This window comes from Dermacentor variabilis, chromosome 10, assembly GCF_050947875.1.
Source record: "Dermacentor variabilis isolate Ectoservices chromosome 10, ASM5094787v1, whole genome shotgun sequence".
Taxonomy (NCBI): domain Eukaryota; kingdom Metazoa; phylum Arthropoda; class Arachnida; order Ixodida; family Ixodidae; genus Dermacentor; species Dermacentor variabilis.
This window is the reverse complement of record NC_134577.1, coordinates 71,572,242-71,598,640: the sequence shown is the minus strand read 5'-3', so window position 1 is coordinate 71,598,640 and position 26,399 is coordinate 71,572,242. Positions and strand designations below refer to the sequence as shown.

The window sequence follows — 26,399 nt, the reverse complement described above, 5'->3', positions numbered from 1 at the left end:
GCTATTTCCTGCCGTCCTGTTCCCTCTGGATTTATTTTCCTGGTTGTTATGCGGCTCCCTTCACTTTTATATATCTTTTTCGTCCAGGCTATAGTTCATTGCCTTCTATCATTCCTTCGTTGTCTCTATCGGTTTCTTATTACTTTTTACTTTCTTGCCAGTTCATTACGTATCTCAACTCTTTCTTGTCACCATGTTTCTTTCGTATTGGCTTTCCTGAGTAACATCCTGATTTCTTCAATAATATTCCTTGTCTTCGTTCCGCTACACGATAAACGGGTGACCGAGCATAGATTGAGGCAGAAAATGTCTAGCTGGTTCTATTTTTCTCTGTTAACCGGAAATACGTAAATGCTACCGGGAAAGAAAGAATTGGCAGCCCTTTTTGCGTGCATTTTATTAATTACCTGTGCCTTTCCCGTCATCCTTTAGTCCCTCTGGCAATGCACATAGTTTTCGCCTTCTCGTTCGTCACAGTAAGCTTTCTGTGGCGTTTTTCTTTTGCTTTTTGCTTTTTGCACGCGCGTCATTGCGATGTGATTTATTTGCGCCTTCTTAATGCCTTATGGACCTTCGTTGTTCACAAGCAAATAATGTTATAATTCCAGGGTCTAATAATTTCCTGTCATTGTTTTTTCATGCGACAAAGTATGAGCTCAGTAGCAGCGTTGTCGAAGTAAGTGAAGAATACAAGTGTTATGGTACCTTCGCACCATATTTCTTTAACGAGCGGTAGATGGCAGCACTTCCTGGAGTCCTTCAGAATATGATAGCAAAAAAGAAACCGCTGCCACATTAACGCTGAATGTTTCTTTCCTTCCATCCTTGTATTCGAGGATCTGACCATTCAAAACATTATTTGCATTCTAAATTATCATTGAGGTAATTGATTTTTTTTTTTTTTAATTTGACAACTCCGTATTTCCTGTGGCATTTACTTTAGCCATTCCTTTATTCATAGGGGCCTTTGTTTCTTTTTTGTTTCTTATGTTTCAATTTGCCTCTTTTTTTCTTTTTGTTCATCTTATTCGATTCTACTTTTCTTCATTCCAGAAGCCAGGCTAAATTAGAGCCGGACAGGCAGCAAGCACCTCAAGGTACGTGCATCCAACAAGCGGTATTTTGCGGCGCCCTCGCATCTAACTTCTGTGCCGATCGACAGATGGCGGCACATTGTGGAGAGCCCACGTTGGACCCCTCGAACGCGAACGCTGCGTCAGCGCCTCTCCTCCACGGTCGATGCGCAGTGCCACCAGGGGCGCCCGCTTCGTCGTATCAGCGAGATTCTCTTCGTCTCTTTGCCAGTGCCAGATCAGGCGCCCGACCGCTAGCTCATTGCGCGCGCACGGTCCCGCGTGGTTATGCACCCTGATGAACTCTGTGTCCTCTCTCTCACGCCGTGTGAACGCCTCTCAGCGTGAATCTTTTCCTCTATTCGAACACTGTGCCTGAAACTTGGTGTCTCAGGTTTAGGTATCGCCGTCCTGTCGCCCGGTCAGCAGGGCAATGCGGAACCGTGGAGATGTACTAGTTTGAGCGGATATAGCGTGCTAATAACGCGCGATTCACCGAAGTGTCGCAGCACCTTGTCACCGGCCTACACAATGCGTAAACAACGAGAGGGACAACGATGGCGTTTCGAGAGATGTGCGAGTCGTCTTAGTATAATTACACGTTGATGTATTTTTTTTCTCCTCCTCAACCTTAAACAGGCCGCAGTTTGAGCAGCTGGCGTGCAGAGCATGCGGCCGGCGTTTGCACCCGCAAACGGAGGCAGGTCATCGTCGTCGCCTCGTACGTGTCGTCTGCTCGACAGTCGAAGCATCGCGCCTTTAGGACTGATTTACCGTGGATTACGATGCAATGTCGTCGAGAGCGTCGAAGGAGACAGCGGTCGCGAGTGGACCCACACCTGGATGCACTCCGGCGGCCGTGAGTAAGCCGTCCTACGCTGCACGTGCTTCGCAAGTGCCGGATAGTGCACATCGTGTCCGATTCCTCGGTGTTTGTGCAGTTCATTGACTGCGGAGCGCTGCCGAAGAGAGCGTATGGACCAAGACTGCGACATCTGCGTACGGGGGCGTTTTAACCATTCCCAACTGTGTTTGTTGTGCGACACTTGACGATATGGCCGCAGGAGGCTGGCTGGCCGGAGGCGCCGAATCGACCCTGCTCCATGCATACCTGGAGTCTTCCGGAGACGCGTCCACCACAACGGTGGGCGCAAAGGGAAGATCAAGCCAGTCGAATGGCGAGCGGAAAGGCTGTCATCGAGAGGCCCCTTGCAATATTCGCAGATGCAAAGCAGCGCGTGGTACAGGCAGAGTGCGTGCGTTGACCGACTCACTCAGTGACATGTGCGCGTCCGTAGCTGCGAGGACACGTTCTTTCTTCGAACGTCCATTGAGCCTCGAAGCCAGTTCGAGCGCAATTCCAGTAGAGGAGCAGCGGCGGTCATCCTCCCACTGCCATCGACGCCAACATCCGCAGCAACACCAGCAAAAGCGGCGGGACGGCGTCGACTGTGCCGGCGCCAAATTACCGCCGTGTGCGGACTACGGTGTTGGACGGAAGTGGTGTTCGACCAGTGCCGCGTGGATGCCCGCCGTGTGGGCCGGTGTTGTGGCTGTGCTGTGTTACATGAACTCGCTGGATGGAGATTTCGTGCACGACGACATGGTGGCGGTGGTGGGGAACCCAGACGTCACCGGTGAGAACAGACGACACGCGTTGTCCTCGTCGTCGTCGTCGCTTTGGACGAACGATTTCTGGGGCCGACCGATGGCCGACCCCCGGAGCCATAAGTCGTATCGGCCGCTCACAGTGCTGAGTTTCAGGTGAGAACGTGCGCGCAGAAATATCAGAAATTATAAAATTTTGCTCGCTTTGGCGGGGTGATATGCTTTGAAAGCTGGTGTGTAGCAGAACAACGAATCGGCAGTGAGGCAACGCTGAGGTGCGACAGTGTTCATGCTTAGGCAGTGATATATTGTTCTCAAAGACGAAAAAAGGGACTTCTCGCCACCTTGTTAGGAGGTGAAGTAACAGCCAAGAATCTTTAATATAAAGGCACATTTTATTACTTGTGCAACCGGGGAAGCAGCTTCTTGCGGTCACGATTAGTTTTCCCTATAATTAAATTGTAGCGGATGCGACGTTATAAAAGATCTACGAACCAAGCCTGCTACACGAATGCACAAGCTTATTAGTGCACTCATTGTGTATGGCATCATATTGGTCATCTCATTATATACTCATTGTGAATACAATGTATACCATTGTAAAGCGAAAGTGAAACAATTCAATCGGGAAGGTGACGCACACACGTCCGTGTTACAATACGGTGTAGTATTGTGCAATAAAGGTGAAGTGCTGCAGCTGATTCATTACTAAATCTTTTTTTTTTTCTCCGAACGCGTTTGTTGCCTCCATTCATACCTTACTTTTGCCCAGACAGAAAGGCAATACAAGTATAGTACATTTACCATTTTCAGTAAACAGTTGATAATGCCATATTCAGTGGAAATATGTAGGAGTTCACTCCTGCGCACCCTAGAGGTTCTAGTAGACGAAATTAGCGGCAAACAATGCGACCAGCCAAGATACTTCGTTTACCACGCATAAACCATAGTTGATGTGCAAAGAAATCTTGCCCTATAAATTTCTGGACGTACTACCTTATGCGTAAAGAACCTTTTCTGGAGACGTATGCTAAGGTAGCCAACGACAAACGCAGTGGTCAAAGAAGAACGGCACCCACAAGTGTCGCTGCGAAGAAATGTGAAGAACGAAATTGTGTAGTGTTGCACGTATATCCACAGCCGTGAGTGCTAGAAAAGAAGCCTTCGCGAAAAAATGCCCGGAGTTCCCGAACGAAAACTTACAAAGGCAAAAGTAGCGCTGCTGAAACAAGGTCTTTTGGTTATGACATTATGACAAAGATAATATGAAAACGCTGGTAGAGCTAAATGCACTGACCAAGCGCTTCAGAAACACTAGCAAAAGTTGCGGTATTTTATGATTGCCAAAGAAAACTTTCAAGTGTTAAAATACTCCTCAGGTGACGTCGGGCTGGTGATAGAAATTAATATTATATATATATTAACATGCTGCCCATTAAGTTACGCTGGTGTATCGCGACGAAGTTGAAAAGATTTCCGAAAGAGCAATGTCCAGAATTCCTTTTGGTATGACAGTGCCATCAATAATTATTGCTGCTTTGGGCGGTGGTCAATGAGCCGCCGACAATCGGTGGATGAAGTTTAGCGATGCACACAAGCTCTCCGGTTGAAATATTCTCATGCTCACTGGACCACGGCGATGTGCGAAATTTTCAGATTCTCGCTTTCTATAGTGTTGAAACTCCTCGCCCCCCCCCCCCCCCCCCCCCCGTCACCCGGAAGTTTAGCCACAGTGTTGCAAACTACTATGCCCCGGGAACTCGGTATAGGCGTAGAAGAACCTTCTCCCATATGAATTGCAAATGCGGCTCCGTTTTCTTCGGGCACCAGCGTGGGTCGGTTGGCGTTCGATAGGGCGCTTAACCTTTCGCCTTTGTTCTACCAGTTTTGTTTCCCAGAAGCGAAAGAAGTGCTGAAAGGAAGCACGCTAGAAGAAAAAAAAAACTACCGAAGCGCCCTCTGCCCGCGTAATGACCCAGCACCAGCCGGCCAGTCACGTCAGGCGGGCGGCGTTAGAGGAACTTTACTTTTTTTGTGTGCACGCGTAGTGGCAAAATGTTCCTGGAAAAACCGTGAAACTGCCAGAGGAACGTTTTATTTATTTGTTTTTTTTAAACGTCAGCTCTCTGTGGAGCCTAGAAGAAAACGCTAGAGGCGAGTAAAAGATGAACATGCATCAGCGACATCTCTAATGGAGTTATTGGACTCGCCTGGAAACAAAACATGTTCTAAGATCGTCAATCGGGGCAGCCTAGCGTTTGCGGGATGTGGGTTGCTTGGTAAAGCAAAGAAAAGTTGAGAACGGAAATAAGCACCGTTTTTTATTTCAGCCGGTAAAAAGGTGCGCTGACCGCTTTCACTTGTATGCAGATAGCAAATCGGGGCCTGTATTTGCAAAAAGTTCCTCAGCTAGACAGGCCTTTATTTGCGTATGGCAGCCAATAGTGACGCTGGGCATATTACCAGTGAAAGCAGCTGCTCAGCGGAAAACTACACTTATGAACTGAAAGCTTTCTGGATTCGAACCCTGAATTCTAGGATGTCTGGAAGGCTAAGGCCAATTGAAGCGTTTTCCTCACATTCCCTCCACCCCGTACCTTTCAATCGCTTTAGACAACTTTTCATTCGCCAAAAGAAATTGCGTTTTAATCGTGCCTTCATAGCGTTGCGGCCACATGGAAGATATTTTTTTTTTACTGAAGCAACGAGCATTATTGCAACATGGTCGATAACATCACAGTAGTCTTGCTCTCGCCCGTAACTTAGGTGAAGAAGTTCAAACACTGTTCGGATGAAGCACGCTCTACAACCTCTAAGGCCTCATCACGTACGGAAGTCATGGTCGCTTTTGTGTTATCGAAAACAGCCCGTACGAATTAAATCACCATCAGCGATTAAGCATATCGTTTGGCTTTATCACTGTACATAGAAACGTAATTCGCCTTTCTCCAAGCTTTTCATTCGACGCCTTCCAGGTGTCAGAACTATTGCGTGCATTACTTTCTCGTCACGAAGCTGGAATTACTTGAGAGATTGTGCGTCTTCGCGCGCGTGTCCAGAAGTATGCAGCAGTTTCCAGTGCAACTCATATCGATGGGTGCCTGCGCATGTTCTGTTTCTTCATTGATTACGGAACTCAATTCACTAACATTTTCATTCGTAAAGAAGGTCCGTCGCTGGCTCGCGAACGGAGCAAATGATATAGTTTGCTGCTACACTATAGCTTGTCGGCTGCACCTGGGAACCGCTGCAGCTTACGAAACCTTTTAAACTGCTTGCGTGTGCCAGCGGAAGAGGGCCACCCGGACGCTCATCCTATTGGATTGCACCAAGTTCCCCGATGAAGCTTCGACGAGTACAACGATTCCGCCGCGACTCGCGGCTGCGGCGGGACGCTATGACCACGAAAGCCAAACCTGGGCCGTCCAGCAGGTCTCGGCGGCTCTTGAAAGACAAAGGCCGAGCGAAACCGACGGAACGTTGCCCTTCAGGGCGACCGACCGCGGGAGTAACACGCGCTGGAGTTGAGTAGAGACCACCCGCTGAAAAGACGTCAGGGCCCGCGTCACAGCGCCATGAAGTTGTTTCTCTCTCTTAAACTGCTTGGTGAAAACTGCACGGCGAAATGCATTCCAAAACCCGCTAAATTTAACGCTCGCAAACAAGTGCCGTTCATCAAAAGAGACAGCAGCAAAGAGCAACAATTATTGAACGACTTGCGCAGGGTCCCAACCAACACAGAAGGGTCCGTACGAAAGATAAAATGCTTTGCGAATTTCTCTTCTGTTGATATTTGAATGCTTACAAGTTTTACAATAAAAAATAGGCAATATTATGAAACACTGGGAAAATGAAGCGGGGACAAAGGCGCAGCACTCGGAAGACCAGACAATATCGTGAAATGTAAATCTAGGCCTGTGTCATAAAGCCTTTGTATCCTATAGCGCGGCATATACGGCACTGGCCGGTTGTCATCCTATAACTATGATGGCCTTATTCACGCAATCTTGTTAGTGAAGGCAGCCGACCCATGACAAGCGTTTCTTACGGCGACAAGTACGGCCTCTTGATTGGATATCACGCATGCTTTACATCCACATTATAGGCAGAGTGTAACCGCTCATGTGTACCGGAAAACGATATGTGTATATGCACCTTACGGCTATGCTTCGATGATGATCAAGCAAGTTTGTCTGTTGATTTTGTCCGGTCAAAACACGGCGAAAGATTACCTTTTACTTGAGAAGTATAAATACTTTCCGTAATGAGCGTCTCACAAGAAATAAGCGCTTGGCCTTCTTTTCTGTCATGCGTGCGGGGAAAAAAAGATAGAAAAAGAAGAATAAACACGTGCTGTTTGTGCGGAAATTAAAGGTTCTATTGAGAGACATACGATGGTCCTGACCTGTTGGTGAAACATTACCGACGACATGCGCAGCAGTCATATACTCTTTGGTGTGAAATCTAGAGAGCCATTTAAAGAAAAGAAACACGATTGCGCTTATCCGCGCTATAGTTGACCGTGCAAGTCGCACTGAGGTAGATGACGATTGCTACTGCCTCACACAATTCAAATGTTGCTGTTCGGTGACGCATCGGATATGGTGTTAAGAGTTCCCGCGAAAGAAAAAAAAAAGACTGTTTGCACTTCTGTTCAAATACTAGCACTGGCGGGTTTACGCATACTCTTCTGCTGCTCTTCAGTATTAAATGTGCAGCAACAGTCACGAATCGTAAGAACGTACATAGAAAGCCGCGTGTAAACAGACCGCGCGACAGAATACACAAAGCAGTCGACTGTAATAAATATTCGTGGATCATCGTCCGTCCCTTCTGTCACTTGACCCTTGTCCTCAAAAGCCACGGTGTCACACTCATCTACAAGTGTTTCGTGCGAATTACAAAATAAAGCGAAGGAGCAGCCGCCCTTCTGTAGACCCTTTCCTGAATGGTTCATACCGAACGCCGACAGAATGGACCGCAACCGAGGGCGATATTGGTGGGCCATTGCTCCCACTGGTGTAGCGCTATATATAGGTTACACAAAGTGGCGACTCATTGAAGTAATTTAGAGATCGTTCCGGCTCTTCGGTTAAACTTCAGTCACTGGCCGAAATTTCTAGTGCACCAGAGGCTACAATGTGATCTGCGCTTAAAGGAAGAGAAACGGTATTTGTCAATCTCTTCAAGATCTTCCGAGGATTACAGGACACTGTGAAGTCGCTCCTGTGAGGCCGAGACGACCTCTTATCGATCTTAAAGCGACGTGATAAAAAAAAAAAAAAACACGCTGCTACCCTGTGTCGAAAGAAAGCAGGCCTTCGCACTTTTGTGAGTGCGCCTGCCTTTACTTCAGATAGTTTTCGTGTTTACTTCTTCTTTTTCTTCTTTTCACCGTAAAAGTCAAACGCAAGGCCCTCTTGTCAGATTCTCTGCTAGCATCGGGAACGGGAACGTCCGTAGAGTCGTTTCGGTTTTTTTAGGCAATCAACGCAAGAGAAGATTTTTGTCGCATTTGCTCCGCACATTCGGATCGGCTGTAGAACGCTGGATTCATCTATTACTAAACAAAACAAGACACTGAGGTTGGCTACGGCTTTACATCGCCAGCAGCGCCGACTTAGTTTACTCTTTCTTAAGCACTGTTCTCCAACTCACTGCAATTTCGCTTCGGGTCTTTTAGTTGGCCGCAGCTTTCTTTGTTTACGAGGAGGCGTGTAGTTAGTTGCCAGGTATGCTTTAGCATAACCTCGTTTCTCGTGCTTGGTGGACACTGTTTTCGGCGCGGCTGTCACGGCGACAGAAAATTAAGAGAAGGCGTGACGTATTTTGTTCATATTAGTTGCGCAGTTGTATGAAGGTTGCCTTTCAGAAATTAAGAGAAGGAAGGTCTCCGAGCTGTGCTGAGCCTCTTCGAGACAGTTCACCGTTGCTGGGCGCCGACTCGAAATATGGTGCATGACTTTTTTTTCATATTCCTCGTTAGTAAGAGCGTCGGAGTGTTCGGCGGTTGAAAATGCGGAAAAATAAATCAGCATTGTGCCGTGCCTTGACCTTTTCCAAGAAGTGTGCAATTGAAGAATGAAGCCCTTTTCCTTCCCTACTAAGTAGCAAGGGGATTTCGTGACAAAAGAAAAATTTCAGGACCCTTAAGCTTCGCCTTTAAGAGTGGAACACGACGGCATTCAAATATCCCTAACTGGTTCTCACGCTTCCGGACAACTGCAGCTTGTACGTGACCGTAATTTTTTGGCCGGGAAACGCTGCCGGCGAAATCTATGCGCGAAGGCGGGCTTTCTGGTAGAAACGCGGCCACTTGCGTGGGCCGCTTTGCTGTTATTTTTTCGCAGTTATGATATTTCAGTCTGAGAAGATTTAACATAAAAGGCGTGCGCTGTCCGTGTTTTCTGTTTTTTTTTTGTTTCATAGCATTTGTTTGTGGGCTGCCATTCCCGAAATTCCGAGGAAGAAGTTTGTAAAGAATGTAAGGAATGTAAGAACAGGTATGGGCAACTTTAGTGATAGAAGAACTTTAGTGCCGCGTACTATATGCGTGGTTTGGGGGTGAAGTTTCTCGGCCGCCGACGCCTACGCCGGCACCGGCCTTTGTGCGACGCGGGGCCCTTGACGCTATAGCGTTAAAAGGTGACCGCCTGACGTGGTCCAGGCGCCCCACCAGTTTCCTCCGCGCAGCAGTTCACAAATCATTTTCGTTTCAGCAGGCGAAGAAAGTTCTTAGTAGCTTGTATCTATTGCGGCGCATTTAAAACACACGGTGTCTTAACGACAGTAATGTATATTATGCGCTCCATATTGGTTAGGCGCAAGTTATTAACACTAAATCGCCGTCTATAAAGCAACACACAAAGTGTGGTTAAAAAAACCGCGATATATGAATGCAAATACAATGCCAATAGATTATGAAAACACATTTCCGAAAGCAAAATTTTAGTGCTGCGTAGTTAATTGTCACTTTTTTTTTACTGAAGCATATATCTTATGCCAATAAGTGAATCCGCTCTCATCATGGGACCAACAAATACTAGAGGATTGAGCCCGGTGGTCATTTCTCGTATATTGTTATCACTCTATGAAGTGTTCGGTAAGCGTTGTCCCCGAAACAGATATCTTCGTAAAGCAGTTATAGCCTAAAAATAAATAGTCTCCAAAGGTTATATGTGTGTAACCAATGAGAAATGTTCACGAAGTCTGCATTTCATTCATATCTTATTAACAAAACCAAAGCTAATCAATGCTGAAGCTTATCATCGGAACAGTCAGTGAGATATAATGGTTTTCGCCGCAACTTCTATTTCCTCAGTTTAACTGCCCGAAACGAGCAACTGTGGAACGAAACACTCGGGAGCAGAGTAAAAAGAGAAAACTAAATATTTTGTGGTGTTGTACGTGCTAAAACAATCATCTTATACGAGACACACTGCAGTGGCGGACTCCTGGAAACAATCTGCCCACCTGGAGTTCGCTAACGTTTGCCTAACGTAACCGTACACGAACATTTTCGCATGTCGCCGCTATCCGAATACGGCTGCCGCGTGACCTCGAGCAACCTGCGACCCCGTGCTGAACAGAGCAACGAAGAGAATAAACAGATATTTCAGGAAGCCCACTCAAGTAAGAAACGTATCCCTACATCCTTAAAAGGTCAGGCATAGCAGGTGAAAAAGAGGTGCAGGCTCACGTCATGCTGCACCGAATTACGGAAACAGCGTGTGTAGCCCCACACAAAGGTCATCGGCTACGGTCTGGCTGTCGTGCGTCTAGGGCTCTTTCTGTACACACGCGAACGACCTCACGCGAAGCAAAGTCCCTTTCCAAGGGCGTGGTTGCCGGCAGCCGCGGGAAAAAAAATGAAAGAAAAAAGGAAAAACGTAAGGAACTCACTCAATTGTGCCCCTCAGCAGCGTCTGGTAACGAGATAGAAGCCATACACCCGTTAGCTAAAATTGTGTATCGTGATGGACTCCCCGGTTCGGCATCAGTAACTCGGGAGTAAAATGCCGGACACCCTTTGCACGCAAGTTCACGTGCACGCTTATTGATCGGTGCCAGGACTGTTCACTGCTGCAGGAGGAATGTGCGAACGTACGCAGGTCTGAAAGTGGGAACTGTCTGGTGCAGCATCTCACAGCTTTGCAGGGATGAGTAGTAAATTCCCGGTAGTGGCGATCGGAGGTCGCACAACATAATGGATGGGCAACAATGGGAGGTGGCGTAACATGATGAATGGGCCAAAAGTTAATAAATATAAACTTCCCACTACGTATTTGCACCTCCTATATGGCTACTCCTATTCAATTTTGGACCGCGTACGAAGCCTAGAATAAGATAGTGCATATATAGAGGAGCGTTCTATAAAAAAAAAAAACTGACGTTTCAAATACGAGTGGACGTCTGACGAAGAGCTCTCAAAAATGGCCGTTTCTAATTCCGAAACTATGAAAAAAAAGGTGCCATTTCCGCTTTAAGGAAGTGACGCATGATCTAACGCGCGCGGTGTCCTCGGCATGACTTCCGAGATGACGCGGCGCCCGCGCGGATGTGCGCCGTGCGGTGAGGAATCTCGGAGGTTGTGTGCTGGTACTTGCACCATAACAACAACCACCAGATGCCCGCGTCGTATGCTTAGGTGCTGTCTAAAGTGTGCTAACAAGAAAACTACGCAATTATCAGCCCAGCGGCTTGAGCCAAGTCTGATTCACTGGTAACTCGTAACAAATTTAGACTAAATAAAATTTCGGTGCGGTTGGCCTTTAATCAATTCAATTCTTCAATGATTAGTTTTCGAATGAACGGCAATAGAATTGCTATTTGGTTCCGATTCTTTAGTGCAATTTAATGCAACGAAATTATGAGGCTTTTTCCAAAAACGTAGTATTTTGGTGCTCACAACACCGAGTGTAGAATCCTCAAATACATTGCGAAGGAAAAATTGAAGGTTAATTGTACATAGCTGACAATTTGGCGTAAATCAGGAAAGGTCCTCGGGAGATATAAACACGTGGAAAGCCGTGAGCTACAATGCCTTTGCTTGCGCTCGATCACGATACACGATTGCGAAGAAAAAAATGTCCAGCGAGTAGTGGGGATAGGCAATGAAGCGCGTGCTCTAAAGCCAATGCAGAACGTAAATCGGGGAGGACTTCCATGGGAAATTACAACTGAGTTTTGATGTTCGTGTGAATGCATGAATCATATTTGACAACGAACTTTCGTACTTACGACGCCGCCTGGTTAGCATCTCGATGCGCATCTTGACTGGATGAAAAGTGCAGCAGCTGTCGTAAAACCTGCAATAGAACATAAAGCTCTTACAAAATCTGATTCCTCTGTTCTCTTTTCTTTCCTTTTCATGATCTGAAGTGAAGGCGCTAAACCGACGGAGGACAAAGAAGAAACACACACACACACGCACACACAGGGCGCCAACACGCCCATGCTTAACCAGCACGCCCAACTATCCATCCTAAGATCGATCTTTTCCTTCTGTTCTTTTCAATTCTATTGCTGAAATTTGTGTGGTACTGTATAGTATTCTGTATAGTATATTGTACGCTAGTTTCACGCTCCCTTGAAATACAACTAAATTAGATGTCACTAGTCTATGTTCATTATTGTGATTACTTCATGTTCAATTTTTGTGTCGGGACGTACCTAGCGCCAATTTACATTTGAGGCGAACTCTGCATTAGCGCTTTCCGATCTATTACCGGTTATGTTAATGTGGCATCTTTTTTTACGTGTGTCCGTTTTAGCCGGCCTATTTTACGTACTGTCTCTGTCTTTTTTTTTTACCTCGTTTGTTTCTTTTAGCCGGGCATTTTTTATAAGTACTATTTGCCTGAAATAGAAGTAGTCGTGGGCATCATGCTTGATGCCAACCTCTCCTGAACATCTTACTAAAAAAAATTATATGGAACGCTTTGCCATTCCGGGCTCACTTTAGCACAAAAAGAAAGGGAAAGGTTGCAGAGTTTTTGAGAAAGATAACGAAACACACAGGGATGCTTCCACTTAATCCGCATATCAACGGGCTGTGAAAAAGACGCCAAAGAATTGACTTTATGTATTCATTATATTCTTTTTGTATTTTTGATGAGGCAGCGACAATTTCATTAAGATTGGTTGAGATTGCTTTATTTGACCATACTGGTACATCAGTACGTAACAAAAATGTACCTAACTGGTGAGGATAGCGGGAAAAGAAAAGCTGCATTTTAGCAGCCTCACTAGCCCCGCCATCCCCCGATTAGGAAGGCAGCAGCGGAAACAAACTCACAAAGAACAGTTCAAAACAATTTTCACGTTTCAAAGTACATAACATTCACGATATCATAGCTAAAATAGCATTTTTCGATAACGCATATGCGAAAGAAGTCATCGGTAGGCGAAATGGGTCCGGCGCACCAATAATCATCAATACAAGGGTTAATACATTGTTCGACAGGGGGAACGCCATGTCCACAGCAAAGCAACGTGTACCTACGCGATAGCGCGACCAACGTCTCGTACTTGGAGTACACTGCATTCCTGGAAGATTCTCCCTGTTGTCAATTTAGATTTTGCGAGCTCTCTACAATAATTATCAAACGATTAGGTAAACTCAGGAAAGTTGTCTACCATAAAATGAAAACGAAAAAAGGAAACGCCATCATCTTTCGAAAATATGACAAAACGGCGTTTCCCGGGCCACCTTTTACAGTGGTCTCGAGCGCTTCGCAAATTCCGCTTCGTTTCGATCGTTTTACTTTGACGTGCCCTTTTTAAGGAAAACATTTATTCCAATCCTCAGACACTAGTTGTCAATTTATATCTATACAAATCTCAGTAGCAGGAGAGACGAAGCCAGACTTTGCTCTTGGCTTTCCCGCACATTGAGACACTATGTAGCTGCAGAAGTCTACATGGCACATCGGCTTTGGAGTATTCGATCTATTGCAGTTTATCTAAACTCCGCAGCTGCTTTAGCGTTTCATTTGCCGAGCGAGTGCGAGAAGCTTTTCAGCAAGGGCAAAAGGTCGGTCGTCTCGGCGTCCGGTGGTACTTCTGAAAAATTATCAGAAACGTTTGCCTGTGAATTGCGACGACGCGTAAGCAAATAGAGAAAATAGAGTTCATTGCAAAAGATGGCGTGACACAAGGGAAACCTTGAACCCGTAATGGCACAAGTGTTGTGCGTCCGTTTCGTAAAATTTCTGGTCTATGTTGCCTATATTCCTGCGAATTGAAGGTACAAGAAGAATATACACAGTTGTTCCAAGATATGGAATCAAATCTAGAGAGATAAACCACGTAAAACTATATTGACTTGCTGTCTGAGAACGTTTCACAACATGAAGTTATCAGCCCCCGTGACCGGCATACTTTCCGGTTTCAGTGGGTAGCCTTGCCGATTCGGTACCCAGTATTAACGGCCTTTCTTTTTTGTTTTCATAGCTCATAGTTTTCTTAGTACAATGCCCTGAGTGACTGTTGCTGTGACGGCAGTGTGGTTGTATCACATGCCTCAAGACATTTGCGTTAAGGGACCCTAATGGCGCTTTCGTGTTATTGAAAAATGAGTAATAACGTAAGATTTGTTACGTTATTTTAGTTGTCTTCATCACTTCGCAGCATAAGTTTCTTCTTAGGAACACATATCAGTGCATTCATTCCCATATTTATAGCGCGTATATGTTTTGGGCAACTTTGTAGCCATTGTTTCCAGGCCTGATTGGAGCCAGACAACATACAGCGTTTGTAATTTATCATCCGTTGACTACAAATTCTTACCACGCGTGTCTCGAGATCTTTTGCCATACACTGACGTAGCGCCATGTTTTATCATTGTATTTGTGATAGAATACCGAATGCACTGATTCTTCATTCCTTTATCGTCATGTTGTCGTGTGGTGTTGTGTCCTCTGAGTAGGTCCTTTTTTTTTTAAACGCTTGTGCTGTACATTTTATGCAACTGCAGTTTTAAACTACAGGATCCGCAGTCATAAAGCGCGTTTCTAAGGCAGCAAAATTTTTGAAAAACTTTTATTGAAAAAAAAAAAAGAAACCGTACGCACAACGCGTAAGCAGAAATATGTCCGTCAAAGTTTATTCGTAAATAAATATTCACGAAAAAAGAAAGGAACATAACTTTAGGAGCGAATATAAAGTAGTTCGATAAGTACGCCGAATTTACAAAAAAAAAAAACACCGCAAACGCTAATCCCTAGATATAGGAAACCACTGATTGCAATTAATGTGCTGTTCATTCAACCGAGCGATGCCCTGTCAGAACACAACTCCAGAAATGAGACAAAGATTTCAATTGTGCGCAGCCACCGCCGTTATTATTATTATTATTATTATTATTATTATTATTATTATTATTATTATTTCGGAAGCATGTATACAATTGACAGGGAGAAAACGAAGTGAAGGAGCATCAAAGGAAAAGGGAAGAAGCGAAGGCTTAGCGGTTTTACCACAAATTCGGACAAATTAACAGCTCAGGAGATGTAAATGCGCCACGCGCACCGCAAGTTCATTATCGCAATTCTCAGTTTAGCTTTGGTTAGACTTGCATAGTGACGCCATGCGCTCAGTGACATTTCGAGCGAGAACTTCAACGTTACCGTCGATACACTACACAGCACGTATGCAGCGCAGCACCATTTGCACATTTTACAGCGCTAGCGGCCGAGGTAATACCGCCTATATAGTACCGCAACCCGGATTGTTATTCATAAAACCGCAGATGTGCGGACACTGGCAGTAGTTCAGTATTTTTTCCTCCGGGTCGCTGAGAGTGGTTAGTTGCGATGTAGTTTACTCAGTGTTTTAACATCACTCAATTTATGCCCTATACTTTGACCTATAGGGAGCAAACAAAACAAAACAAAATCTGTGGTAAAGACATTACGGTACGTTGAAGGTGACACCAGGAGTAAAAGTTAAAACATGTCTTCCGACACTGCTTCGATGGCAGCGAACGAAGAGACCTCAGAACAAGAAGGCCTTATCAGTAAACGCAAGAATTCCCTATCCGCTGAACTCTCTGAGACACGCGCGTTCCCTCTGCGCATGCGCTCATATATACGACGACGGTGCTGTCTCGCAATAAGACTTCTCAGCATCGCTTTCATCGAACGCCTCGGGGGAATCGATGGCAGCGATGATATCGACTTTTTTTCATCCTTGGAGACCCAGACCCTCGTCCTCGATAGCACCGCGAGCTCACTCAACGCGCAGCCTTTGTTCCCGGAAGTGGTGCTGCGTTTTTGCTTGTCGCTCTGTTTTCTTTCTTTCTTTTCTTTTTTGATCTTTTATCTCGGTGCTGGATGGCGGTGTTCTCTAGAGGCGACTTTCAACGTACCGCCACACTGCGACTTCTGTGACTGGCTTCAATCTCGCGGGAATTCGCGACATTCTCAAAGCGGTCACTACGCGGCAACGACCTCTCCCGCTTAGCTCCAACCTGAACCACCCGCATTGCCTCACCTCTCTCGGGACCGAAATATATTTTGACACCAGAAACACATTGTACATTTTTCCTCTCTTTCTAACAAGAACTTTGGTCAGTGACCTCCGCTTGTCTACATCTGCTTTTGTTTTTCTTTTTTTTTTTTTTAAAGCCGGTACTCTGCATTCTACTTGCGTCCTGAATTTTGTAGTCCTTTTATTTTTCCGACTGATATTAAAAGGCTACTCCATTGGTTTGCAATATAGCGTAAATACTCATAGACAGTATATATTGTATAATTTGGGGGAAGACACTTCAGGATTTCAATACCTTCCATGCTTCTCATACTCGGTTTCGGAGAACTGCAGTCGCGTTGTATATTGGCCTGCAAGAAAGCAAACGCAGCAGCAGTTTTTTTAAGGTTAAAGGTTTAAGGCGTGCCGACAATTCCTACACAATATACTTAATAAAAAAAGTTCATGTAGTTTATTGATAAGCAGCTGGACAAATGTAAGAATGATGGCGCTGTACGGCACTTCAGATGACCGCTCTGGGACGTCAGTGCAATGTAGTATTTGATGACATTGTACTCTTCCAAAGCGTTGTGTTGTGCAATAAAAAAAATGGTTCAGTCGCCAGTATATGGGAGACGTGAAATTCTGCAAGGATGCCACCTTAGCACGCTAAGCAAAGCAGGAGTGCACGAGCTGGTGGCGGTGGGTTTCCGACAGATGAATTCATGAACTTTCCAATTGAATTGGAGTGGTGGGTTGCTCCAACTAGCTGTATTTCTTATTTTGTCAGAAGCCTTACCTATATATTTTTAACTCACAAAAATTTCCAGCATCACACTTTCTGAACCACTTTTGGGAACTTTGTTTTTGCAAGCGTCCGTTGTTCGATGGTCTCCCTAGCTTTCTGCGACCGAACCTCCAAACGCCTTTTACTAATTTCCACTGCGGACATGTTCGCTTTCGTGCTGTTATTCATGAAGCCAAGGGCTTCAAGAAGGCCAGAGGAGCTTAAGCGACAGCCGAATAGATATCGTCACATTCTAATAAAGTATCTTGCACTCTTTGATGAAGTTGAGGAGGAGGAGGAGGTCCTTAAGGTATCTGGCACATGCCCACTCACGTGGATTGACCAAGAGTCTGGCAGATTTTATATACGTGCTACGTGAATAAATTTACAAATACGCAACTTTGATGAATAAATCAAAGCCAGTAAAATCGAAGGCGTTTCAGTAAACAGTCATCTTATATACCGCAGAGAAGATATATATATATATATATATATATATATATATATATATATATATATAAATGGGGTAATGAGGGATGAATGATTGTTATGGTTGAAAATGAAATCGGTTGGATTCAACAATGCATTTCTCCTGGGCGATGTATAATATCCCTTAGCGAGGATCCACGCACAGAAGCTACGAAAAACAGCAGCACTGTTTCCCTAGCTTTAATACAGCGAGGGCATACGTCTTCTTCCTTGATGCACCTCGTTTTATAACTGCGCGTTCTAAGGCACCTTCATCTCGCTTAGGAAAGTAAAGAGCTTCGCTTTGAGTTGTCATGAATTGTGCCTTTCCTGATTTAGTTTTTGCTTTCGAAGTAGTTATTCCAAGCCAGTTTCTTTTCCATCGTCCAGGGGATCGTATCCGCCTCTTGGACTTTGCATTTTTTCTTCTTTGTTGCCATGTTGCTTACTATACCGGCCGCATACTTGCGGTTAAGCTTCTTAGTAATTTTGCTCCACTGTGAGTCAATATTCCTCCTGTAGGTGGCAGGCCTCTACGCTTCCCGTCACTTGTCGGTGACGGCCACACCCGCTACCGTAACTTAGACTCTCATTACGCGCAGTAGTAAGATATTCAAATGTCCGGCGAACGTACGTACCTCGTGGCACGCTACTGGATCTTCACCGAGTGGTCCGAGTGGGTCCCTAATATTCGTAACCGCTAGTCTTTCTTGTTAATTAATTTTGTTCCTCAGATATTATTTTTTCCCCATTTGTTCTACATTCAGTTACGGCCGGTCTCGCTGCCAGCGTCGAAAGATGGCGTGACGTGCACATGTCTCGAAATCTTTGCCACCGGCATTCACTTAGTAATTGTAACATTCATGAGAATATAGTCCACTCACTAAGTGGAACCTACGTGAAATGATATTAAAGTACACCTCGATAAATCTCTCTCAAGGGTTAGGTGCTCAGCGCCACCTCGGTATGCTGTCTAGTGCACTCGCCCCCCCCCCCGCCTTTATTTATTTATTTATGTATTTATTTATTTATTTTTTAAGCCGAAAGTAAACTCAGTCATTTTTGGGAACCGTGGGCGAAAAAATTTTAACGCCCGATGATGAAAAAATTGCGCGGAGCCTTTCTGTTGACAAGCGCCACTTTCGCGGCGGAGATTAATTTCGCCCGTGCACGAGTAAGATGACTAGGCAACCGGCTCCTACGCATGCGTGCATACAAAGTGGCCGGCATTCTTCGAGAAGGTGTGCGAGCGCACAAAAAAAAAAGAAAGAACAAAAGATCTCCGTGGAAGATGCTAGTACTATGTGAAAAGCAGCGCTTCGACAAACCTTGTTTGCCTAAAGGCCTGGTTTCTTTATATGGCTAGCTGGCGTCAGGCACAATATATATATATATTGTGGGGGAAGCGAGTGGGATGCTTTCGTACGTTATTCTTGTTTTTTTACTTTGTCACAGCATCCATAGAGTTCTGCAGGAGCACAGCTTGTAATGCCGTTCGGTCGTTCAAAACATGGCTGTCATCGCAAAGGAATATGAAACATGGAGAGTGTGTCAGGCACGGTGATTCGTTTGCTCTGGCGTTTGCCTTCTGAACAATGGTCGCGGGTTCGAGATTCCCGGCCTCGGCGAAAGCAACTCGATGGAAGCGAAATGCAAGGGTGCTCTTGTACATGGCCGGTAGTATTTTGGAGCACGCTGAATAACCTCAGGTATAGTCAAAATTTTTCCGAAGGCCTCTGCAGCTTCCTTTGTAAGGCGCTGTGCAGTTTCTGGACGTTATAAATCGCAGTTTAATTATTTTAAACGTGGAGAGTACAATGTGGTTCTATGGTATAGAGACCACATCGGTCTACCTGTGCATACATCAAAAAACCGTTAACAACTTTGGAGGGTAATGGCACATCTTAATATCGTTATTGACGTGCGACATTAATGCTCGTCTTCTGTTCAACGTCATAATTTTCTTCCTTATCGTGTGATTCTTGGTGCTTTACCGCATACGTCACAAGCTCACGGACCTCGTTGTTGTAAAATGTATGTCTGAATGTAAAACAGCGTTATTTGTTGCATTGTACCTTCATATAACTGCAATAATTCGAGTGATCTCACCGCGCTCATTTATGTTAACGGAACTTTTGTGCGGCGAAGCTAATGGGTGATTACTTTTTCAATTGTTGCTCTTGTTTAGCAGAAATTTCTATTCAGCCATTTGTATCTTGCCAATTGATTCCAGGCTCGCAAACTTCGGATTATCAGTGCGATCCTAATGCTTAAATCTGAGCGCCCATTTTGGGCATGTTTCGTCTTAATAATAATAATATTTGGGGTTTTACGTGCCAAAACCACTTTCTGATTATGAGGCACACCGTAGTGGAGGACTCCGGAAATTTTGACCACCTGGGGTTCTTTAACGTGCACCTAAATCTAAGCACACGGGTGTTTTCGCATTTCGCTCCCATCGAAATGCGGCCGCCGTGGCCGGGATTCGATCCCGCGACCTCGTGCTCAGCAGCCAAACACCATAGCCACTGAGCAACCACGGCGGGTACGTTTCTTCTTGAAAAAGACGTCTACAGCACGTATATATTGCTACGTATAGTTATATATAGCACGTAAAGTAACGTCTCTGATTTACCAGGAAGCAAACACTGGGCCATTTTTATTATTACGGTCTTTCATAATTATTAGAACAAAAATGCATGAATGCGCATTTATCGGTTAGGGAATGGATATCAGTCGTAGGTGCTGAAAGTTTTGCAGAACGGGAAATCCTCGCGACCAGTTAGTCCAACCATTTGAAGTAGTCCAACAAGACAAATAACAGAAGCAGCATAAGCTGTTTTCCTAACGAAAATAAAAAAAAGTCTGCTTGGAGAGGCACTGCGCTTGCGATGTCGGAAATATTTGTATAGTGAGGAAAACATGAAGTATCCCATATTGCATTCCCGGAACAAAAGTTTATTTATTCTTATAGGTGGAGCTATTGCCGTCTGCATGCGACGCTTCCTGTTCAACCAAGGCATTTGTATGGCGACGTTAGAAAGTTTTGTTGTCGTGACGTCACAGGAGACGGACGTTGCTGTCGCCCTTCGTGGAGATTAAATTAACTGACGTGTTCTTTGAAATCAAATATCCGCCCGGAGGCGACTCTCCCGAGTAAACACAATGTTGCTGTTTCGTCAATGTAGTCCCTGCGCAAGCGAGTTTCTGGAACGGTCGAGAAAGTTCCGAGAAAAGAGAGAAAAGCAAACACAAAGTGGAATTTAAATAACCTTGCCTCGCACTTATGCTTATTTTTTTTTTCTCAACAGCTTGAGCAACTTGCGCCGCGCGTGGCTTAATAGAAAATCGATAGATGAAAAATCAGAGCGCGTCGACCGGCGGCCCGTTCATTTTTTTTTTTTTGTCTTATAAGTAGCTCGTTATCTCCCGCGCTCGTTTTCCTTCCGCTTCCTGTTTGCGCGCTCTCTCGCAAAGTCGGTGTCGTCATTTCGACGATGGGTGTTGTTCTCGCGGAGTGAAATCTCGGCGCCATAGCTATTTATACCGCACTTTCAACGCCGCGATGTCTCGGTGCTTGACTGATGGCGAACCCGGCTGCGTTGACGATGACGTCGGGACGCCGCCTAATGCTTCCGAGTGGGACGATGGGCGTTACTTGCCTTATCGCGATAAGTCGCGGGTTTACGGGCGCCGCAAAATCACCGGCGGCGGAAGACGCTTTTTTATCGCGATGCGACCGGAAGTGACGCGGCTCCATCAACGGCGAGCGCACAGGCAGTAGACCTATAGAGCACCAGCTCTATAGGTGTAATTTCCTTCCCCACCTGAAAGAAGTTTAAAGCTATTCGGTCGTCAACATCATCGTCACTGCCGTCCCAACACTCGGGACTGCTGATAATAAAGTTCTCCGGCACTATTGCTCACGGTAGTCGTGGAGATATTTCGCAGACGTCCATTGCTGTTAAAGATAAATAAGTTTAGGCACTGGTAGTTGAGCAAGCGCTTTCTTTGTAGCAGCCAAAATGACTTCCTTGACGGACTCCTTAGCAACCCCGATTGAATTTCTAATATGACATTTTGTATAATTATTACGTTATGATCGCATTCTCGTAAAGGACGCCTTCGATTATTTAGGCATCGTGAAAGTTGAGTGCAGAACGTGCTCTATCATAGTAATATGACGTCCCACACTTTTGTAGCCGTTAGAAACTCTGCGACAAGCTTTGTTCAATGGTTGCTGTGCTCGCATTCGCTACAGATATTTTTCTAATAAGGAAATACATTGAATTTCTTCAGTTTTTTTTTCTAATGCTGAAAATCTGAGTGCAAGATTGTGCTTGAATAGCAACATTTAAAAGTCACGAGACATCTGAAGAAGATTTCAATTATTGAAGCACTGTTTACGTAGGTGTACGCTGTAAATGCAGACGTCAGAATATCTAGTTTTCAGTAGCGTTATCTAAAAAATGCACAATTCCGTGGTCAGATTTGGGTGATTCTTGTCCTTCTTATTGTTACGGAGATGTTGTATGTAAAGACTGTATTTACAATATATGTACAGGATGAGTCAGAGTAGATAATATGGCTGACCACCAACAACACGCAGCAGCCAGCGTCTCGCGATCTTCTTCTTCCTCTGTCTTCTTTTATTGTTCCGTAACAGGACCCCCGGGTGGTGAAGCGCCCTCTGGGCGCGTGGTAGGCTAATTGCGAGAGAATTATGGCTTCAGCCGTGAAAAGTGCACGACGTCAACAGGCAGTGGACTTGAGGATGGTCGAAACTGTAACGGTGCGCTCTCGTAAGTAACGTCGTTAACTCGACCTAGGACTTCATAAGGCCCTGGGTAGCGAGAGAGAAGCTTCTAGAAGAGGTTAACCCGACGACATGGTGACCTAAGCAGCACCCAAGCAACTGGGGAGAACTGAACATCGCGATAGCACCGGTCGTAACGCTCTCTTTTGCCGATGCTGCGAGGCTAATAAGCGAGATCGGGCGACTTGACGCGCCGTGTGAGCGTGATCGATGACTTCACGAGCGTACTCAGTGGCAACGCGGGGCACAAAAGGTAGGATGGCGTAAAAGGGCAAATTGGGGTCGCGACCATACAAAAGATAAAAGGGTGAATATCCTGTGGTGTCATGTCGGGACGAGTCATACGCAAATGTCACGTAGGCCAGCGTGGCGTCCCAGTCGCGGTGATCGTTGGAAACGTACATCGACAGCATATCTGTGAGTGTTCGGTGGAGACGTTCCGTCAGACCGTTCGTTTGTGGATAGTAGGTGGTGGACAGCTTGTGCTCAGTGGAACAAGAGCGGAGGAGGTCGTCCGCAACTCGAGACAAGAACGAGCGGCCGCGGTCTGTAACTGTCGAGGTGCACCATGCTGGAGAATGACGTCGTGAAGGAGAAAATCGGCGACGTCAGTTGCGCAACTAGTTGGCAACGCCTTTGTTATCGCATAGCGTGTCGCGTAATCAGTAGCGATGGTGATCCACTTATTCCCTCTAGTCGTCGTCGGAAAAGGGCCAAGCAGGTCAAGGCCTACGCGAAAGAAAGGTTCAGAAAGAACTTCAATTGGATGGAGTCGTCCGACAGGTGGCAGGGGAGGTTTCTTCCGGCGCTGACACAATTCACAAGTTGCGACATTGCGACGCACGGAGCGGTAGAGACCCAGCCAGAAGAACCGGTGTCGTACGCGGTCGTATGTACGCAAAACTCCAAGGCGGCCCGCCGTCGGTGCATCGTGAAGTTGTTCGAGAGCGATGGATCGTTGATGACGAAGAAGGACAAGGAGCAGCTCAGGTCTGTCAGAGCTCATGTTGCGGCAGTAGAGGACGCCATCGTGCAGCACGAACATGCGGCATGTGCCGTCAGTGCTGCCAGATTGCACTCCGGTGATGATGGAATGTAAGGATTCGCCGCGTTGTTGCTCAGAGCGCATGTCGGTCATGTCAGTAAAAGCCATCACGGAGGTCACCGGATCATGCGCAGCAGGATCAGAGCTATCCACGGGTTGACGAGAGAGGCTGTCAGCGTCCTTGCGGAGGCGTCCAGTCTTGTAACTGACAATAAATGAAAATTCCTGAAACCGCATAGCCCAGAGACCAAGCCGTCCTGTTCGGTCCCGGAGGGAAGACAGCCAGCAGAGTGCGGCGTGGCCTGTAACGACTGAAAACGTGCGGCCGCACAAATATGGCCAGACCTTGGCGAAAGTCCAAACTAAAGCCAGGTGCTCGCGCTCGGTGATGGAGTAATGTCTCTCGGCAGGTGACAGCATGCTGCTGGCGTAAGCTATCACGCACTCGGTTCCATTCTGTTGTTGGACGAGAACAGGCCGCTTGCGTTAGTGTGGACTTCCGTCGGTGCAGAGGGATCAAAGTGGGCAAGTATGCAAGGGGTAGTATGGGAGAAGTATGGAAGAAGTATGGGAGAAGTATCGGAGAAGTATGGGAGAAGTATGGGACGCGCGAACCTGCTCCGGGCCTCATGAGAATGGCGTGTTCTTCTTTAGAAGGTCTGTCAAAGGCCGAGCAACGTCGGCGAAGTATTTGACGAAACGGCGAAAGTAAGAACACAGGCCGACGAAGCAGCGCACGTCAGTGGCAGAACGTGGCACAGGGAAACTGCGTACGGCGCGAACTTTTTCACGACCTGGTTGGACGCAGAATGCGTCAACGAGGTGTCCCAACACGCTTATCTGACGGTGCCTGAATTGACACTTCGAGGAGTTCCATTGAAGGCCGTCTTTTCGAAAGACCGCAAGAATGGCATGCAACGAGACGGGTAAAGTGGCTGCCGAACGTGGGAGAAAAAAACAATAACGTCGTCAAGGTAACAAAGGTAGATGGTCCATTTGTAGCCTCGCAGAAGAGAGTCTATCCTACGTTCAAATGTCGCAGGAGTATTGCATAGGCCAAAGGGCATGACATAGAACTGATATAAGCCATCCGGCGTGATGAAGGCCTTCTTCTCGCGGTCCATGTCATCAACTGAAATCTGCCATATAGCCGGATCGAAGATCGATGGACGAAAAGTATTTAGCTCCGTGCAAGCAGTCCAAGGCGTCATCGATGCGTGGTAGCGGGTACACGTCTTTTCGCAAGATCTTGTTTAAGCGGCGATAGTCAACGCAAAAACGCGAGGTACCAACTTTCTTTTTGACAAGGACGACAGGCGAAGCCCAAGGACTGGCTGATGGCTCGAGGACTCCTTTACCCAGCATTTTGTCCACTTCTGATTGGATGACTCGACGTTCAGCATGCGATACCCGATAGGGACGCCGACGAATATGATTCGTGCCTCGAGTGTTTATACGGTGGTGAACGACTGATGATTGGCCCAAAGGCCAGTCGCCGAAATCAAAGATGTCACTCTATGATTCAAGCAGGTGACGTATGTTCGTGGCCTAGCGAGCACAAGTGTGGTAGGGTGGTGCTCGGATCATCGGTGAGTTGAGGCAGTTATAACAGAAGAACGCCTGTAGCGCAGTCGATGAGAGCAAAATGAATGGATAAAAAGACCAATCCAATGATAACGTCGTGAGGGCAGTTCTCGATCAGAGCAAAGAGAACAAAAGTAGGGCGGCCGGCATACTTAAACGCGCAGTACACATTCCAAGAACAACCAGCACACCGCCGTCGGCCACACGAAGCATTCGGACAGCTGCTGGGGTGAGGACCTTCTTTAGACGTCTACGTAAGCTAGCACTGATCACAGAACTTGGGCTCCAGTGTCAACGAGTGCTTGGACAGGTACGCCGTCTATTTTAACGTCAATTACGCTACTACTTGTAAGCACAGACAGAGGATTTGCTGCAATAGTAGGCAATGCAGCACCACCTCCGAGAGCTACATTTCTGAGTCTTCCGAAAGGGTGCGGCCAAAGGCCACAGGGGACGAAAGGCAACGTGGCTGCGGCGAACGAGAAGATGCGCGACGTATTTGCGGTGAGCGAGACTGGTGTCCCCGCGGCGATGGTGAGCGACTGTACCATGTGTTCCCAGCAGAGTTGTCGGCACTGCTAGACTCGGCGATAAGCGAAACATTGCGAGTATTTTCATTAAAAAGGCTCAGGTTGGTCGGTGTGCGATGTGTTGAGGGCCACGAGTTGCGACAATATCGGGCGACATGACCAATGCAGCGACAGGTGAAACATATCCTCTGGTCGTCCGCAGTTCTCCACTCAGTAGGGTTCCGATAACGCGGAGAGAAGCGTCGGGGTGGAGCGAAAATAGTAGAAGGGTGTTCGTTAGCTCAGAGATTGGTGACTGCACGGATAGAATGTAATCCAATGTTTTCAAGTTCCTGGAGAACGATGGCTTGTACGAGGGGAACCGAAAAAGTAGTAGCATCAGGGCTACGTGAACAGAAAGCTGCGGGCGCCATCGCACCCAGTTCACGTCGAACGATTCGCACCACGTCCTCTGATGGCGACGCATGCTTCTGTGCGGGTTGATCTTCACATGTCGATGTTGCGGCAGTATTGGGAAGTCTGGCGAATGGTTGCAAGACGCGTCGGCTTTTTGCCTGCTCGAATCGTCGGCGCTCTTTAATGATGGCATCAACTGTAGAACAGCTTTTGCATATGAGCAGATTAAACGCGTCGTCAGCAATGCCCTTAAGCACGTGCCCGACCTTTTCAGCTGCTGTCATGTCGTGATCGGCTATACGACAAAGTGCCACCCACTCTTCAACGTCGGCGCCATCGATCCCGCAGAATGTTCCAGGATCCTTGGGTTGCACAACCACAACCTAAGGCGACAGCGACGTAGGTGGCGACGGTGACGTTGGAGGCGGCAACGACGTTGATCCTGCGTGCTCACCGTCATTCATGATGCGGACGGTGATGCGACGTCCACTGCGGAGCTCCGTTTCCAGCCGTTGTACCCTGCACCTCCCACTAATATGTTACGGGGATGTTATAGGAGTATGTATATGTATACAGGATGAGTTAGAGTAGATACTATGGCTGACCACCAACAACACGGAGC

The 26,399-nt window shown here is 46.5% G+C and overlaps 1 protein-coding gene across 1 annotated transcript in view; it reads left to right on the top strand.

Annotated features, from left to right (window-relative positions):
* Positions 1–1,294: 1,294 nt before the first annotated feature.
* The window catches only part of LOC142560698 (protein O-mannosyl-transferase TMTC1-like), a 118,618-nt gene continuing 93,513 nt past the window's right edge, over positions 1,295–26,399 (top strand). Inside the window, exon 1 of the mRNA XM_075672958.1 lies at positions 1,295–2,837. Within this exon, the coding sequence (XP_075529073.1) occupies positions 2,128–2,837 (710 nt within the window). The 5' untranslated portion in view covers positions 1,295–2,127. The remainder of the gene's footprint in view (positions 2,838–26,399) is intronic.